Source organism: Octopus bimaculoides, chromosome 10 (assembly GCF_046866305.1).
Source record: "Octopus bimaculoides isolate indiv1 chromosome 10, ASM4686630v1, whole genome shotgun sequence".
NCBI classification, from domain to species: domain Eukaryota; kingdom Metazoa; phylum Mollusca; class Cephalopoda; order Octopoda; family Octopodidae; genus Octopus; species Octopus bimaculoides.
The window spans coordinates 6973314-6992152 of NC_142937.1; the positions used below are offsets into that span (position 1 = coordinate 6973314).

The following is an 18839-nucleotide window of genomic DNA, read 5'->3' on the forward strand; positions in this document are numbered from 1 at the left end:
ATTATGAACGGATGCATCAAGTTAGAAATTCCAACCAAAAAAGGCATTTGGTTAAGTAAATGTTAGTAATAAAATGAATTGTTTACCACAGCAGTTGCCAAGTGCCTCCATGGCTCAATATTCTGGGCCATATTGATGATAATATTCACTGCTTTGTTAAGCCCATGCTGTAGATCTTCAAGGCTAGGTTTCAGGACTACATCTGGGATTTCAAGAATTATGTCGCTTTTGAATAAGGCTGGCTGCCAGTAAGATTTTGCATCTCCTTTATACTGAGTGTTGCTCTGAAGTGTTCTTTTCAACAAATTAAGAGTCATACGAGTACCTAAAAGAAACAATAATATTGACAACAGTATAACTGACTCAATGTCTAATATTAATAATGGTGATAATCTATATTGCTCAGTGGCTAGAGCATCAGACTTACAATCTATATGGCTCAGTGGTTAGGGCATAAGACTTTCAATCATGATGTTATGAGTTCAATTTCCAGATGGCTGTGTGTTGTGTTCACGAGCAAGACACTTTATTTTTCACATTGCTCCAGTAGAAATGAGTTGTAATGTTACTGTTACCAAGCTGTATCTGTTTTTGCCTTTCTCTTGGATCACATTTGTGATGAGGAGAAGGAAGATTGGTATGCTTATGTGACTGCTGGCCTTCCACAAGCAATTTTATCTGGACTTGTGCCTCAGAAGGGAACTTTCTAGATGCAGTCCCATGGTCATTCATGACCGAAGGGCATTTTTACTTTTAGCCTTATACAATTATATGTTCTTATGTACCTGCTGTTTGTATAATGTTAAAGGAAGCAAGTCAAATAGAATAAGAAATAGTTATAGTAGCAGTGGCAGTAGAGTTGTTGGTGTTGTTGATAATGATAAATGGAGAAAGAGAGAGAGAGAGTGAAGGAGAAAAAATGAGAGGAGACTTAAATATGGAGAGTGAAGAAGAAAGGAAATACCAAGATGTAGTAAAGTTTATGATGTCATTGTATTTTTATTTATCTAATTCTCTTCTTCTGTACTCCCTCTCTCTACCTACATTTGCTTGAAGTGCTCTTGAACTGTGTGTAAAATAATCATTTCACTCTGTTTCTGTTATGCAGAACATTCCAAACTCTGTAGTTGGTGTTACATGTCTTTAAACTTTGAATTACACTGACCCTATTTTATGCACTTGTTGCAACAAGCATATTTGAAAAAAACCAAACTTTTTTTTTTTTTTTTTTATGTGGTACTACAATGTACCTTACTCTTTTACTTGTTTCAGTCATTTGACTGTGACCATGCTGGAGCACCACCTTTAGTCGAAGAAATCGACCCTGGGACTTATTCTTTGTAAGCCTAATACTTATTTTATCGGACACTTTTGCGCCAGGCCACTAAGTTACGGGGACGTAAACACACCAGCATTGGTTGTCAAGCAATGTTGGGGGGACAAACACAGACACACAAACTTATACACACACATACATATATATATGCATATATACAACAGGCTTCTTCCAGTTTCCGTCTACCAAATCCACACCCAAGGTGCCACACAGTGGGACTGAACCCAGAACCATGTGGTTGGTAAGCAAGCTACTTACCACACAGCTACTCCTGCACTTATGGATGTTATCACCTTGGATGTTATCATCAAGTAACATGTAAAGATATATTGCTTTCAACTTTTGGCACAAGGCCAGCAATTTTGGGAAAGTGGATAAGTCAATTACATTGACTGCAGTACTCAACTGATACTTGTTTTATTGAACCCCCATAAAAGATGAAAGGTAAAGTCAACCTCAGTAGGATTTGAACTCAGGACATAAAGATGTACGAAATGCTACTAAGTATTTTGCCCGGTGTGTTAATGATTCTGCCAGCTTACTACTTCAACATGTAATGTTAAATTAAGACCTAAATCATTGACATATATAAAGAAATGTATATAGGCATAAAACTGCTGGCTATCCCAACCATAAACTACAGCTTTAATATAATAAAGTGTAAATTAAATTAAAAGAAATGCTTAAGATAATAAAGCTAAAAACTACTTACAAACTGTAGTGTCTGAAGACTGATTTATATTTTTGAAACATAGCATAGCTTCTCTAAAGACATGATAAGTATAATATTGAAATAATTTTCACTTTTAAAATGAAAAGTTTAATGTATTTGTCCTTGATGACTCTAACAATGTATTCTGTGTGGATGACTCAGCAAATTTTATTTTTGGGAGGATATAAATGATTACAAAAGTCATTCAATGAAAAGTGGGAGTGATACTTATTCTCTCCTTCCTGTTGAATAGAGTCTGTCAGTTATAGCAATGTTCTTTGTAAAGCAGAGATCAATGACTGGTTCGGAATCCAGATCTTGCAGCATGTGGCATAGAACCTTAGCTCACATCTAAACTTGCCAAAAAATGTTTATAGAAGCATTTCAATATTTCACTACTGTTTTATTGTGAAGGCACCTGATTCAGAGGTTAGAGTGTTGGGCTCACACTCATGTGGTAGTGAGTTCCATTCCCAGACCAGGCTGTGTGTTGTGTTCTGGAGCAAGACACTTTATTTCACATTGTTCCAATTCACTCAGCTGTAGAAATGAGTTGCAAAGTCACTTGTACCAAGCTATGTCATACATTGCCTTCCCCTTGGGTAACACTGGTGGCATGGAGAAGGAGAGGCTGGCATGCATGGGTGACTGCTGGTCTTCCATAAACAACCTTGCCCAGACTTGTCCCTCAGAGGAGAACTTTGTAGGTGCAATCCCATGGTCATTCACGATCAAAGGGAGTCTTCATCCTTTTTACTGCTTTATCAGTAGACAGCAAAATAAACTCAGTTGTGATCAGGATATCTCTCGATTCAAATCCTATGATAACAAGCTATTGTGGCTGGAAAGGGGTTTTTCTATCATGTGTTATTTATACAGCATTGACCTGGGACTAAACTACATAAACATAGACTTCCTGTAAAGATAATTGATTTTTTATAATTTTTCTAGTCTTGAGACAAGTGATAAAATTGTACAAGCCAGGCAAGAAACCTCTATGTATAATTTGAACTGCTAAATATAACATCCAAGTCACCCTCATATTACGTTGGATAAAGTTGTCCTGGGTGCACTGAGTCTAGGAAAAATACCAGATGGTCACAGATGAAGTACCTTTGATAATAGGTCTCCTGAATCTGAACTGCCCTGGGTCTAACAATAACAACTATATCAGTTTTAAGCTTAGCTGAGACATGAAGTGTAAAATAACTTGCCAAAGGGTCCAATGTTAAATGTGCTAAATGCTCCAAAACTTAATTCTAAACTCTATTTAGCTTAGATATTCAAAAGAAAACTTTTTTTATATTGTCTTCACAGTTATAAAAGTAGCACTACTCAAGTTGTTTACACACCATAAATGTTTTGTTTATTGTAACATTTGAGATAGAACTTAATTGAGTGGTGCCTTCTTTCAAAGCATTGCAAACTGAAAAGCTTCTTATTAGTTATACAGTTATCATACACTACTACAGAAATTTCATTTCCCACAGTACTTGTTAAGAGCTAATCTATTAAAAGTTTAAGTTACTTAGCTAGGAACATACCAAAGCAATGATAAAATTTAAACATTCCATCCTACAGTCAGCAGGTCTACAACCTAACAGTCTCAACACTGACTCATGTGACTTATAATCTAATACAAGTGAGTAATTGAAATGGAAACAGTTTCTACTTACTCTTTACAAGAGCATCGGTGTTTTTCTGTGTGAAGTAAATTAGCATGTTATGGTAACCGCAAGCTAAGCATTCATTGCAAGCCTGATTTTTATATTTGGTATCTGGATTAGTACATGGGTAACCATTCTCGGCTATAAGGTATTTTTTCACATCTAGTTCCAAGTTTGACTTCAATAAATCAAAAAGTTCCCCAACAGACATTTCAATCAGTTTGCTTGAACTGAAATAAAATATAAAATAATCATTATTAAGTTGAACCACTGAAATCAAAGTTGATGAGTAGTGTAGGCTTCAGACACCTTGCAGGGTAGGAAAGGACCTGTCAAAGAGTGGATGAACTCCGAAGAACTAACAGTCATCCAGTTACATGATATATATATATAACATACAAAAATAAGAGGAATGACCAGCAAAAGTGGACTCCTATATGCTAGAAATAGATGCCGAATCATGCTGGTCATTCCTCTTATTTTTGTATGTAATATAATTTTAATCTTCGGATTTTTTTAATATGCTAGACCACTGGTTCAAATTGATTAATATCAATTTCTACCCTCATAAATATATATATATATATATTGAAAAATGCAAAGAGCATGCCTACTAAATATTAAATGTTCACATTATAACAACTAACAAATAGTTTGAATGTATAATTTCAGATTTAAATAAATTTTAATGCTTATAAGGGTGTCTATTTACTTCTTTCATGTCTGTGTATATAGGGTGTATATAGGGTATATATATATATATATATATATATATATATATATATATATATATATATATAAATACAAAATACACTGCTTTATTTTGAGTTTGCTAGTGTTAACAATTCAGAGGAGCTGGTATGTAATTGTATAATTGTATTTTTGTATTTCGTATATTGTGTGAGAACATCCTGATGAGGGGAGTGTCAGTTTTAAAAATATAAAATATATCATATTACTTGGCCCATAGATGGAAGTTTTAAATTTTTGTATTATTTTCGTGATATTTTAGTATGTCCTTTTAATACTTTATCATGTCAAATCTTTATTACACCAATATATTATAACTTTTAAATGTAAATTCACTGTGTTTTATATATCACATCAATATTTATCTATTTATGTCTATCTTTATATTTATATATTTGGAATTTTTATTTCCCTTTTATAAGTGTAGAAGAATATATGTATGTATTTGATTTTCGAATGTGGTTATTAATTAAATTATGTTCCTCTAGTTTCCGCTTGTATTGCCTCCATTGAAATTATTATTGTATATATATATATATATATATATATATATATATATATATATAATAGGGATGCCCACTAAGTGGACATCCATTATGCTAGAAGTAGATCACCTACGATCCGACCGCTAAGAAAAGATTGTTCTCAAAAATATTCAGCAAACACAGGAACGTAAGCGAGCAAGACAAATGAAAAGATACAAAATATCAAGGCTAATCATGGACCGGTTTTGTTGTCACCACTTACGTAATTGTCTGCAACTCTTCAGTATGATCGTCTTGGCAATATAATTTGCAGAACTGTGCACGAGATGTCTGTGGTGACCGCCTAAGTGGTGACAATGAAACCGGTCCATGATTAACCTTGATATTTTGTATCTTTTCATTTGTCTTACTTGCTTACGTTCTGGTGTTTGCTGAATTTTCTTGAGAACAATCTTTCCTTAGTGGTCGGATTGTAGGTGATCTACTTCTAGCATAATGGATGTCCACTTAGTAGTCATCCCTCTTATATGTATGTAATATAATTTTTCTGAATCTTCAGATTTTTTCAATATGCTAGGCCATTGGTTTTAAATTGATATTAATCAAATCAATATTCAATTTTTCACCCTTATTATATATATAATTTCATTGAGTATGCACATCTACATTTTCTCTCGTTTTCCTGTCTTGTCTCACATATTTAAGCACTTTCCTTAAGAAAATAATGTACAATTATTCTCTCCTGAGAAATGTTCAGGTTCTAATTGATAGTTGAAAATCTTCATTGTGTGTAAATTATAAAGCAGCATTGATAATATACCATTGAAGTCTTCGGATTCTTCAGCTAATTTCATTGTGAATGCACATCTACATTTTTTCTCATTCTCCTGTCCTTTTTCACATATATTTAAGCACTTTTCATTTGATCAGGTTTTACCAGTCATTAATCACCTTATTCAAAGAAAATCCTATTAGTGTTCTTTGCAATGACTGAATCTATTTTGAAAGGTATTTTCTAAATTTCATTTTCACATCATTCAGCTCTGAGACAATATATCATTTGGAGTTAACTCTTTATCCAGAGCTTAATCATCATAGTTATTAATTCCAAAGTGATGAGTGTTACATGTTAGAATGCCAGCTGCTCATTTATAATTTCTTTTACATTAATAATAGGTAAAGCAGACACTTTTGAAATTGCATCCTTTGATATCTTCAAATAAATGAAACGCAATACATTTGCATTACAAAAGTGGAAATGATCACTGCCAGTCAAGAGCTGACACAGAATTATAGAACGTTAATTGTCAAATATACCCACAAAACAGATGAGTTTTTCTAAAACTCTGCATCAAATGTCAGTTTTTTCTTTTCCTTTTCTTTCCTCATAAAATTTGTTTTCTACTATTAGGCAAAATAGTTGTGAAAAAAATTGACTACATGACATGCTACTGTCCTATTATTTATCATCATCATCATCATCATTTAAATAATATACATGCTTGCATGGGTCAGATGGAGTTGTACTGAGGCGGAGTTTTTGCAGTTGGATGCCCTTCTCTTTCTTCCAAAAAAAGGTAATATTTCCCCTTTGGCCAGGCATGTTTTTGCAGAATATTGGAAATAAATGAGTCATTTACAACAATCATGTGATGTCAAAACAAAGAGACACTAACACACAAGCACAGACATGCACTACACACATACATATATACACAGGGTGTTCAGGCTAAGTTAGATGACTTTTCTATGTCTCCTTTTTTCAGGAACAGCTTGATGCATTGATGAATAGTCAATGGCATTGGAGAGCATAAAGATTAAAGTTGAAGTCGAGAAAAAGTTAGCTGATGTTAAAAGTTAGTGTTGTGTACCGGTAAGTACTACCCATTAAGAGACATGGTAACTGTAGTGAATTATATGGGTAAAAGGATACAGTCCAGCCTTTATAACAAATGAAGGTAGGCTTTTTTTTTTACTATGTATCATACTAATTATGTGCCATTGCTTCTTTAATAATGATGTTGAGAAATCTGTAAACTGATGTTTTACATCAAAATGTGTAATGGTAAGGGAAAAATTTATTTACTAACAGTAACATTCATACACAAGATAATCCCCCAACCAGCACATGTTGAGCTGTTGCCTGTGAAAAACTTGTGTCAACTTTTATATGACATAAAGGAAAAATTCCAGAGTTTTTGCTCCCAAAAATGGATTGACATTTAACTGGATACATATGGAGAGAAAGAAGAAAATTTTGGTCTTATACCCAAACAGAAATACATACACACTTAAGTTAGTAGCAGCTTCTGCTACGACTGTGGTAGTTTCTTCAACAAAATCATCAATGGTTAATGCATGATTATCGGGTATAGAACAGAGTGTTGTCATTGACATTTTCTCCAAAGTGCCATCAATCTGACATTCCAAGAGATCTGTCACTCGTTTCACAAGTATCTTGAATTTATCAACGGCTTCTTTTGATGTCTTGATGTCTGAAAATTCAATGTAAGCAATTAATATTAATTTCCATTTATAAATTTACATTTAATGTTTAGTGAAAATACTTTATTAATAGAAACCCATTGAAGATTGTGCTGAGTACAGTACTCCACAGTTTCTAGTTAGCCTGCTATCACTAACATCTTTCAAGTACATTAACCCTTGCTGGTCATAGTTAGTTTTAGTTTACTAATGGGAAAATGGGAGCACTATGAGGTTAACTTGTATATTATTAGCTTTCAGTACTGAAATCTCTTCAAGAGTGCACAATAACTATAGAGAGAATGTTTGCTGCCTAGTGAGCGAGGTCAAGTACTACAGTACAGCTAAAAAGTCATTATACTTACATCACAAATGCAACCAAAATTTCAGTGACACATATTTGGACTTAATATATGAAGAAGAATATACAATAATAAGAGCACTCAGAGAGCACAAACCTCTGCCAAGGCAACACCAACGATTAGCAGGAGATGATTTTTAAAATGAGAATATCGAAAATAAACTCGACTACTCTCACAAATGGGAATACTAAAAATGAACCTGACCACTCTCAAAGATTAAGTAAAAAAACAGGAAAAATAATCCAGAATCCTTGTTTCAAGGGAAAGGCAAACGCTGATACAACTTGGCACCAGTGATGTTGCAACTCATTTCTATAGCTGAGTGAACTGGAGCAACATGAAATAAAGTGCCTTGCTCCAGAACATAATACATAGCCTAGTCTGAGAATTGAACTGACTACCTCATGATTGTGAGCCTGATGCTCTAACCACTGATCCATGCACCTTCAGTACTACATTTTACCCTTTTTTTTATACTACTCAGTAGGGTGGCTACAAATGGGCAGAGTAGAAAATATTGTGTTCAATTATTATAAAAGGATTTTATAACTATTTTAAAATAGTTATGCAAGTACCATTACTATTACAAGTGAAAAATCTGAACCAATATACAGTTCTATATTTAAGAAATGAGGAATTCTGTACATTATTTACATTATTTACATTCGACGGATATTTGTCCTCATCTTGTTTGTTGTTAACACAACGTTTCGGCTGATATACCCTCCAGCCTTCATCAGGTCTCTTGGGGAAATTTCAAACCTGGGTTCTCATTCTTAAGGTATTTTTCGATGTTATTATTATTATTATTATTATTATTATTATTATTGTTCAGGTCACTGCTTGGAATCGAACCCGGAATCTTGGGTTAGTAGCCCATGCTCTTAACCACTATGCCCATGGGTATATGGCGTAGTGGTTAAGAGCACAGGTTACTAACCCCAAGATTCCGGGTTCGATTCCAAGCAGTGACCTGAACACTAATAATAATAATAATAATAATAATAATAATAATAATAACAATAATAATAATGAATAATAATAATAACATCAAAAATACCTTAGGAATGAGAACCCAGGTTCAAAATTTCCCAAGACACATGAAGAAGGCTGGCGGGTATATCAGCCAAAACATTGTGTTAACAACAAACAAGATGAGGACAAATATCTGTTGAATGTAAATAATGTAAATAATCTGAACTAATATGTCTGTATCAAATTTGAATGAAGCTCAGAAAGTCTTGTTATGAAGAACCTTAAAAAGTTTTGTAAGGATTTTCATGAACATTCTTTGGTCAATACATGTATTTTGAGTGGCATATGTATTTCAAGTCTGGCCAAACATTAAGTTAACATGATGAGCATTAAAACAACCAGTCACAAGAAAAACACCAGAAAATAGGGGTAAAATTCATGAACTAATCCATGAGAATCATCTCCAACCAGTCCATCTTACTCTCATAGAAAACCTAAACATGGATCTTAATTGCTGCATAGTCTATCAATTCACACCCACCATATAAGCCAGATCCATTCCCCTGTAACTTTGTCATGTTTATCAAAATGAAACTGAAGCTAAAGGAGCACTGCTTCAAGATGGTAGATAAAATTCACACGGAATCACATGCATTATTGGATAGCCTTTAGTAAGAAGTTTTTTGTGTGACATTTGAGGCATGGAAGATGAGGTGGATTACTAAGTAAAGACTATTTCAAAGGGCCTGAGGTTCAAATATAATGCCATGAAATATATTATTTACTAGAGTAACATGTCTATTTTTCTTTTTTACATCTAATCTGGATACTTTCTTATAAATCTCTGTCTAATTGCATAGAAATTTGTATATAATGAGAGTGGATGATATGTACTGAATATATAAATAAATATCTTGATAGTAAATGGTAGATAACACAGTAATTAAGAAAGTATATCTAAATTTAAAATAAATAAGCTGAATGAATCAATAACTCGTTAAAACAATAACTGCACATAAAGATATTCTTAATTGTAATGTCAGTTTTATCATAGTTACAACAAATGAATAGCTAGTCGAATCACCACCAACAAATTCACTAAGCTTAATAAGTATATTTTTATCAAGAGACAAAAATATATTTCATTAAGGAAGCTTATAATAAATGGTATAAATACAAATAAATATCATCTTATTTCGATAATTTCAACCAATCACTGACAAGTATTCAGTTGTTTATAGTTACTCCTTTGGCTGATTAAGCGGTGTAAAGCGTATTTAATTTCCATAGCTTTGTTTTTCTTTTTTTCTTTTTAAATTTGCTGTTTTACCCTAACCCTAACCCTAACCCTAACCCTATCACCGATAGAATTGTTTCAGAATCGTTTGTTTATGTAGTCAGCACTTAATGTATATCGGCTGAATGGACGTCAGTGATTGGTTGAAATTACAGAAATACGACAACTTTAACATGGAATAACTTAGGGATTTCTTTTTTTTTAAGAAGACTAAGAGAAAAAGATGTTTTATATGACACATTCTACCAGTGTTCCAAGTTTCAAAGTGTTTCGTTAATGAAAAATGTGGTCCCCGTTTTAAAAAAGATCCCAACTTTTTGATAATCTCTCATGGGGATGCTAGCCAAATAAGAATTACCTAATAAATGCAAATAATATTTCCTTCTTCAAGAACAGCTGCAAATCCTTTACAAATTTCAAACAAGCTGAGGTTTTTGTTTTATATATTACAATCAAAAAAAAAAAAAAACTGAAACTGCTAATCAAACAAACAAACCTTCATTTAAAACTACAGCAACTAACTTAATTTGTCTATTTCAAATCAAATCTTAATTGTTTGAAGAATTTGGTTTAGCATCAACTTTTAATGGTAAAGACAGTTATAATTATGTCATAATTGGCTGAAAGTTAAGACTCTTTGATTTTGATTAGTCTCTTAGATTTCTGATAGAATTGATTTAACTGTTCATTCTTATGGAATGAGAAATGTAACTGAATAAGTTGTTTGGACAAGTGACAGACTATTTAGTTATGGACTCTCTGTAAACTTAATTATGAAATAAGTTTTAAGTTGAGGTACATTCCCTCACTGGGTGCATTAGAGGTACTACATATCTAACAAATATTTCAATAGCTAATCCTAAATTCTGTCATAGCCACACATATTTTCTTCAAGAAGGAGAAATCTTTGTCAATCAGTTAACATGCAAAAGTGGGATAAGCTGCAATACTTCCCACTTTCTGTACAGTGATTCTCATAAACAATATCTAAATTATTTAGCAACATCTAAACAGATTCCATCATCTCATTACTCTTGTCATGCTCTACAGAAAGTATGTATTAACTGGACTACATAGTGAAAGTAACTGGGTTCCCCAGGGAATAAGAAAAAAAAATAGATAAAATTAACTCTGATCAAACCTTTTTGTTTCAAGTGAACTATTTATTAAACTAGAATTACTCACATGTGTCAATATTAATAGATGTCCAAGTTAGGGATTTGATACCCGGTTCAAAACTATCATATATGTCAGAATAGTATGGACCCATCACTGGTATCAGCAAGGATGGAATCTTTGCTTTGATATGTTTGAATTCATTTAGCACATCTTGAAACCTTCAAACAAAAAATAAAAAGAAGATGACGTTAATGAATTATTGGGATGAAGAACAAGCATAGGAAAATATCCAGAAAACGATTGGTTTTTACACAAAATGTATTATTTTTCTATTTTCATAAACTTCTACAAAGTATCACAGATTAATGGTAAACTTTTGATAAGTCAAGTCTGCAGTATGGTTTCTAATCTACCTACGAGCTTGGCCATGATTTAACATCTTTCCTGACATGTGACATAAGAAATGAATTATATGGTAAAAGAAATAGATATGTGTAGTTAATTAAGAGACACCTAAATGAATATAACTAATAACATCTTCTTTGGTAAACATTCAACATAAAAATCAATGAGTTGTTTTATCCTGATCACCGACATTTCACTCAGAGATACTGAGATGATTAGAATTAGTGGGTTTGAAGAAAATGAATAATTAAGATATGTATTTTGGGTCAATGGGTAAACTCCTTGTTGTTTAATTCATCTGTTAATATCACACAAGCATCAATTCCACTCCTTTATAGAAATATATAATACAACATAAGGAAAATATTTCCAAGTTATGAAGTGACTAATATTCATATTTTCCTTTAATTTTACCTTTTGGTGGTAAGTAAGGATGATATATTAAATCTCTGAGCGAGAGATAAACAGTAACAGTACGGAATCGTAAAATATATTTGCCAACTATCTTGTAGAGGGACGTGTCATTGGCCAGCTGGGGGAGATGTCTCCTTGGGGACAGTAACACCATCCTCTGTAGGACCGTCACACTTAGTTGGCAAATATATTTTACGATTCCGTACTGTTACTGCTTATCTCTCGCTCAGAGATTTAATATAACTTATCTCACTCTTTTACGAGATCAGCGACAGTGTGTCGCTAGAAAAAGGAAACAGTATTTTGCAAGTGGAATGAGTTCTTCATCACTAGCTAGTGATTAACACACACTGAAGACGGGTAACCAGTTGGAGGAGATGTCTTCCTGGGGCTAAAAACAACAGTAGCACCGTCCTCTATAAGACCACCACATTTAGTTGGCAAATATATTTTACAAAAGATAATATAGAAAATGAAGTAAATATATATATATGTATTGCTTTAAATCAGTTAAAATGTTCCAAGTAATTTTTAAAAGAAAAGTTAGTGCCATCTTGTTTCTACTTCAGATTGGTGGAAATACCTTCATAGTACAGATATTACTATTTTCCCACTAAATTTTGTATTCTTTCATCCTCTCTCTCTCTCGCTCTCTCTCTCTCTCTCTCTCTCTCTCTTGTTATCAGAAATGTTTTAATATATTTATAATTTGAAATATTACTTTCGTCTCACGCATCACTTTGCCTCCAAGTCAAAGCAGTAGCCTTTCAACAACTTCATTGCTAAATTGTAAAGAATTCTGAAAGAACAATCTTATATAATTATCATATATTTTATCCAACAGAAATTGCCAAAGAAGTTATTATCTATAGCTGCCACAATTTCTCATGATTTAAATTGCTAATACTCTTTAATATGATATAATTGTTATAGCATCTCAAATCTTGTACATTTAAACTCTCAAATGTTGTTTTGTTTGTCTGCTATTTCTGATTTCAACAAGTTAATTGTTATCTTGCTAGGACACTGCCATAAATACTTCTTCCATCTTCATTTTGTGTTTGGAATTTGAAGGGTGCAAGAGTTTGTTGTTTCTTTGTTATAGTGTAGGGTTATCTAAGATCTTGTGCTGTAGAATATCCAAGTGCTGTTCGAAGATTCCTTATATTTTGTGGGAGGTTATTGATGCTATTGTTATATTTGGAATGGAAAAAGCGAACCCTTAGCACTGAAATGATGCTCAATTTAGAATTAGCTATTTCAGTGACCAAATTTGGTACCTGTCCCTCCTGTTATGAATTAGTTCATATTTTCCTGTTTTTTTTTGTTTTTTGTTTTTTTGTCATTCCAGGGAATATAGTCTAAACTTTCTAATGTTTCCCAGCAGTTTAGTTGCTTCGTAAAAGCAATCTTTGTAGAACTATTCTTCCAATTTAGTAGAGAAATTGATATATAATCAAAGTGACCCAGAAGTTTTTATCCACAAGATCACCATAACATTTTGGTTGTCTTTCACAAAATATTCTCCAACTCCATCTTGCCAGATGTCTGCACGTTGTTTCCATCTTAACAATAGGCTTGAAATTACATGTTTTAATTCTCATCATAATTTCCAGGTCTTGCACAGGTTCAGACTCTAGGATTACAACTCTATTAGCTTTGGGTACCTATATTCTTGTGTGTTCAATGTTTCAGAGTATTGAAACATTTTAGCATTGAATCTGTGTTTTAGTTCATCTGTGTTATAGCATTAAATTATTTTCATAGCTCATAATTTTCATGACTATGTAAAAATATCAATCTATTTCAACAGAACAACAAAGGTTTTGCTTTTCTAAATTAGCTTCATCCATAATATCTACTTAAATATAGTCCATCTGACAAAGCAAAGATCGAATACTTGACCAAGTCTGCATGATTTTGATGTTTAAATGTCTACATAAGTTTTAAGCAGTTTTTATGTTGATTTCAGATCTGTTATTAGTTTTTCTCCACCACATCTAGTTTTTCTGTGATAAAACATTGTATTATGGTATCAGAGAACCAGATGACAGTGATTATCTGATTTATTTTGCACAACAAAATAGATTGCTATAAACCAATGCTGACCTGATATCAGTAAAAGTAAAATAGCAGCCAATATAAGCTTATTAAACAGTTTTTGGCAACTCTGACAAGTGACGTGACCTTCAAAAGCTGTGTACACAATTGCTAACTGATGCTTTAGTGTTGTAATTATTTGTTCCAGAGATTAGTTCTTGGTGCTATTTACTTATAAACTCCACTTAAAATGAATACATATAGATGTAAGTATGTGAACAATCCAGACATATTCTGCTACATTTGTGGCAAATATGCTGTCATTAATCAGATACAAAATATGATCTTGTAAAAAGATCTATACTTCACTTATTTTGGTGTTAAACTCGGTGATGAAGACAAACCTTGGGCTCCACACAAGGTATGTCACATTTGTGTGGGACGGCTGAGACTCTGGGAAGTTGATAAGAAGAATGAAATGCCCTTGGAATACCAATGCTGTGGCGAGAGCCAAGTAACCATGCTGACAATTAGTATTCCTGCATTACTAAAGTTGATGGGTATAGTACAAAAAATAAACATAAGATAGTGTATCATAGTATTCCCTCAGTTATACAACCTATTGCACATGAGGTTGACACGCCAGTTCCTCTCCCTCCCCACTTGCTTTGAAGAATGGTACATCAGATAGTGATGAAGACGACAAATGCGAAGAAGATGATGACTACATTGTTGACAAAATCGAAAGTCCACAGTTATTTACACAGGAAAAGCTCAATGATTTGGTGAAAGATTTGAACCTACCAAAGAATGCAGTGGAACTTCTTAGTTTTAGGCTAAACATGAAAAAGCTTTTGTTAATGGGAACCTTCTCTTGGCACCATCATAGAGAACGCAAGCTGTTACCATTCTTTGCTGAAGATGAATCAGTGGTGTTTTGCTATAATATTTCAAACTTGCTAAACTATTTTGAGATCAAGAGCAATCCCTCAGAATGGAGGCTATTCATTGATTCCTCCAAAAGGAGTTTGAAGGCTGTCTTGCTACACAATGGAAATAAGTATTCATCCATTCCAGTGGCACATTCTGTATAACTTAAGGAAACAAGAAAATGTAAAAGAACTTTTGTTAAATATAAAGTATGCAGAATACCACTGGCAAGTGTGTAGAAATTTCAAAATTATAGGCATGCTTTTAGACCAGCAGGCAGGCTCCATAAAAATGCCATGTTTTTTATGTGAATGGGACAGCAGAGCTAAAGAAAAGCCCTGGATGGTTAACAACTGACCACAAAGGAGAAGTTTGTTACATGGATCCAAAAGCATTCTGCATAAGCCCTTGATTGAACCTACAAAAGTACTGCTACCACTTTTGTACATTAAACTTGGTTTGATGAAACAGTTTCTTAAATCTTTGTCTGCAGAAGGACTATGTTTGCAGTATCTTTAAAAAATATTCCCAAATATAACCAGTGAGAATATTAAAGCAGGAGTTTGTCCAGACTATGAGAAATCCATGAATGAATCTCAAAAACATGCATGGGTGAGCTTCAAGTGTGTTGTCGAGAACTTTTTGGGAAACAGTAAGTATTCAAATTACAATGTCATAGTTGATACCTATTTCTTTACTGCCCACAAGGGGCTACACAGATAGAGGACAAACAAGGACAGACAAATGGATTAAGTCGATTATATTGACCCCAGTGCATAACTGGTACTTAATTCATCGACCCTGAAAGGATGAAAGGCAAAGTCGACCTCGGCGGAATTTGAACTCAGAACGTAACGGCAGACGAAACATCGCTAAGCATTTCGCCCTGCGTGCTAACGATTCTGCCAGCTCACCACCTTTACAAAGTCATAGTTGATACCATGTTGCAAAACTTCAAAAATCTTGGGTGCAACATTAATGTTAAACTGCACTTTCTTCACTCAGATCTTGACTATTTCCCAGAGTACCTTGGCAATGTAAATGAAGAGCATGGTGAGAGATTTCACCTGGACATTAAAGAAATGGAGCAGAGGTATTAGTGGGGTGGAATGTAAACATGATGGAGGATTACTGCTGGACCCTAAAGAGAGATTGCAAGCAACTACCAAAATTTGGAAGGAAATCAAAGAAAAAGAAGTTTGAAAAGGAGTCAAATTACTTTAAAGCCATGGTAAGTGCATTAAAATATATATATCTAGTCAATATGTAGACCTACATACTATTCATATCTTTTTTATTATTGTTCTAGCGATTTGTTCTTAATTCCATCACACCTTTATCTAAAAGTCTGCCACAAAAGGGAATGAATGATAAGAAAAATCATCATACCTTTGGCAGACATTTGTGCAAAATCTGTACATGATAGGTAAAATCTAAAAACATATTTGAAATCAACATTAAAAAATGGTTCAAAATCACCCATAAGCAGACAATCATCATTTATTTCATTTAAAAAAAGCAGACTTGTGTAATCTTTTTGTTCTTAAATTACTATGAATAACACTATAAAATACAAAACATTTAATTGGTCTATACATCTACATACAGAAACAAAAGATTTTCCATGGCTTCTGTATAAAATATATTAATTTATCATTTTTATTACACTGAGAGGAGTTTTTAATCATGCATATTTTGACATATTTAGGATAATAAAAATTATTTACATCTGCTCAATTTGCTCAAATATTGCAAAATAGTGCTTGCTTAGAGCAATCATTCTTTTACAACAACATGGTAGACTAGGTAAAACAGAGCTAATGTTTTTTCTGCAAAATAGGACAGTGCTAATAATGTGATGACTTGTCTTGTTGCATCTTCCATACACAAAGTTTGGTAAATTAGATGAAAAATAAAAGTACTGAGATATAGAATTAAAAAAAACGAAAATAGATTATTAAAAACACTGACTGCTGCTAGTGCATGTTTTATAACTTCCTGCTTTTATAACAAATCAAAAAGTAATTGAATAATGAGATAATTTCCATAAAACAATTATCTTGACAGACACTAATAAAAACAAGTAATTTGTTTATTGAAATGAAATTTTTCTTTTAACTATGTTGCTCTGCATTTTTGTGTTAAGAAAAAAACTGACTCAGTTGATAAGATATTAACTGAAATTTTAATGGTGCATATCATTTGAGGCTTGAAAAGGTATGGTTCATGTCAACAAATGGAGTTTACCTAATTGGAAATTGGTTCAATATTGAAATAAAATGCTGCATTTTAAGTCATAGGATTCATAAATACTTAATGAATATTTCATAATTATGAGGTGATCAGATTAAATTATTCTTGCGTTTGAAGAATAATTGAAATGTGTACCAGTTTTCCCACCCTTGAATCATTTCATGTGGAAGAAATCTTTAGTAAGGCTTCTTCAACTTAACAAAAAAGATATTTCTCTGACACAGATGCTTTGGATTATTGTGATAAGCAATTCACACAGGACAGAAGACATTCATAAAACTCTTATACAGGCATATAGCTCTGCTGCACTGACATAAACAAGAGGTAAACATATACTTAAAGTAACCCTTAAATTTCTTTTCAACAAAATCTTAATATTTCTATAATATTCCCTTAATACAAAGGAATATTTTGTTTCTTTTTAGTAATGCACCTTATAATTAAATCAGAAAGAGGCATTGGGGTGATGAGATTTTCTTGCACTTCTCATTAGCATTTATGATTTAAGAGGTGTGAAATAGTTTCAGCAAGAAATTAAAAGGATTTTATGAATTTGCTTTTCAAATATTTATTTATTTCAAATATCTATTCAAATATTTATTTTAAAATAACTAAATGAACTGCAATACATCACAATAATCATTGAAGTAGTGATACACAAACTTACAAAGCAAGCTTTCTCTGTAGTCAGCTCCTGAAATTTCCAACTCATAAACCAAGAACTCATTCAAAACTAAAGTTAACAGACACTGGATAAATTAAGTAGTTCAAGCTAAGGAAACTAATAAATATAAAATAATCACATACCAAGGTAACAGGATTTTGAGTGAACTTTCTTTCTCAACCATATCTGTGGCTTTCTCCGGAACATTTAGTCCTAAATACATGATCCATTTTGTTTCCAGTATAGCATCAAAAATTTGTATATCAAAATTTACAAACAGTTCATCATTTGCAGGAGAGTACATTAGAAGTGGAATATGTAGATTTCTTTTAATATTCACCACAGCTTTAAACCAGCTTTGATAATAGCAAAGCTTAAAAAGAAGACATAAATAATCATGTAATATTTTAAATAAAATTGGACCATCTAAGGATGCTAGTATTCTTAATATATCTTTGCATGGAATAGAAATAGTGCCAAATGTAGAGCTTTCAGAAATGTTGACAAAAGAACTGTACAGTTATAATAGTATTAAGTCCTTCAGTTTCATTCCTTTGTGATCACTTCTGTGTTTAGTTGTATGTTTTATGTTTGATCTGCATATATATTATGTTGCTTTGCATTTTGTAATTTATATATTTTGTAGTGTGGAGGCGCAATGTTCCAGTGGTTAGGGCAGTGGACTCGCAGTCGTAGGGTCGTGATTTCGATTCCCAGAGCGGGCGTTGTGAGTGTTTATTGAGCGAAAACACCTAAAGCTCCATGAGGCTCTGGCAGGGGGTGGCAGCGAACCCTGTTGTACTCTTTCACCACAACTTTCTCTCACTCTTTCTTCCTGTTTCTGTTGTACCTGTATTTCAAAGGGCCAGCCCTTTCACACTGTGTGTCACGGTGAATCTCCCAGAGAATTGCATTACAGGTACACGTGTCTGTGGAGTGCTCAGCC

General features: G+C 33.0%; 1 protein-coding gene across 1 annotated transcript in view; it reads right to left on the reverse strand.

Annotated features, from left to right (window-relative positions):
* Positions 1 to 18839, reverse strand: part of LOC106871452 (dynein axonemal heavy chain 5) — a 330351-nt gene that overhangs the window by 189328 nt on the left and 122184 nt on the right. Inside the window, exons 20-24 of the mRNA XM_089358345.1 lie at positions 18037 to 18266; positions 11254 to 11405; positions 7238 to 7445; positions 3725 to 3945; positions 87 to 325 (exon numbers count right to left, since the gene is read on the reverse strand). Coding sequence (XP_089214471.1) covers positions 87 to 325; positions 3725 to 3945; positions 7238 to 7445; positions 11254 to 11405; positions 18037 to 18266 — 1050 coding nt within the window. The remainder of the gene's footprint in view (positions 1 to 86; positions 326 to 3724; positions 3946 to 7237; positions 7446 to 11253; positions 11406 to 18036; positions 18267 to 18839) is intronic.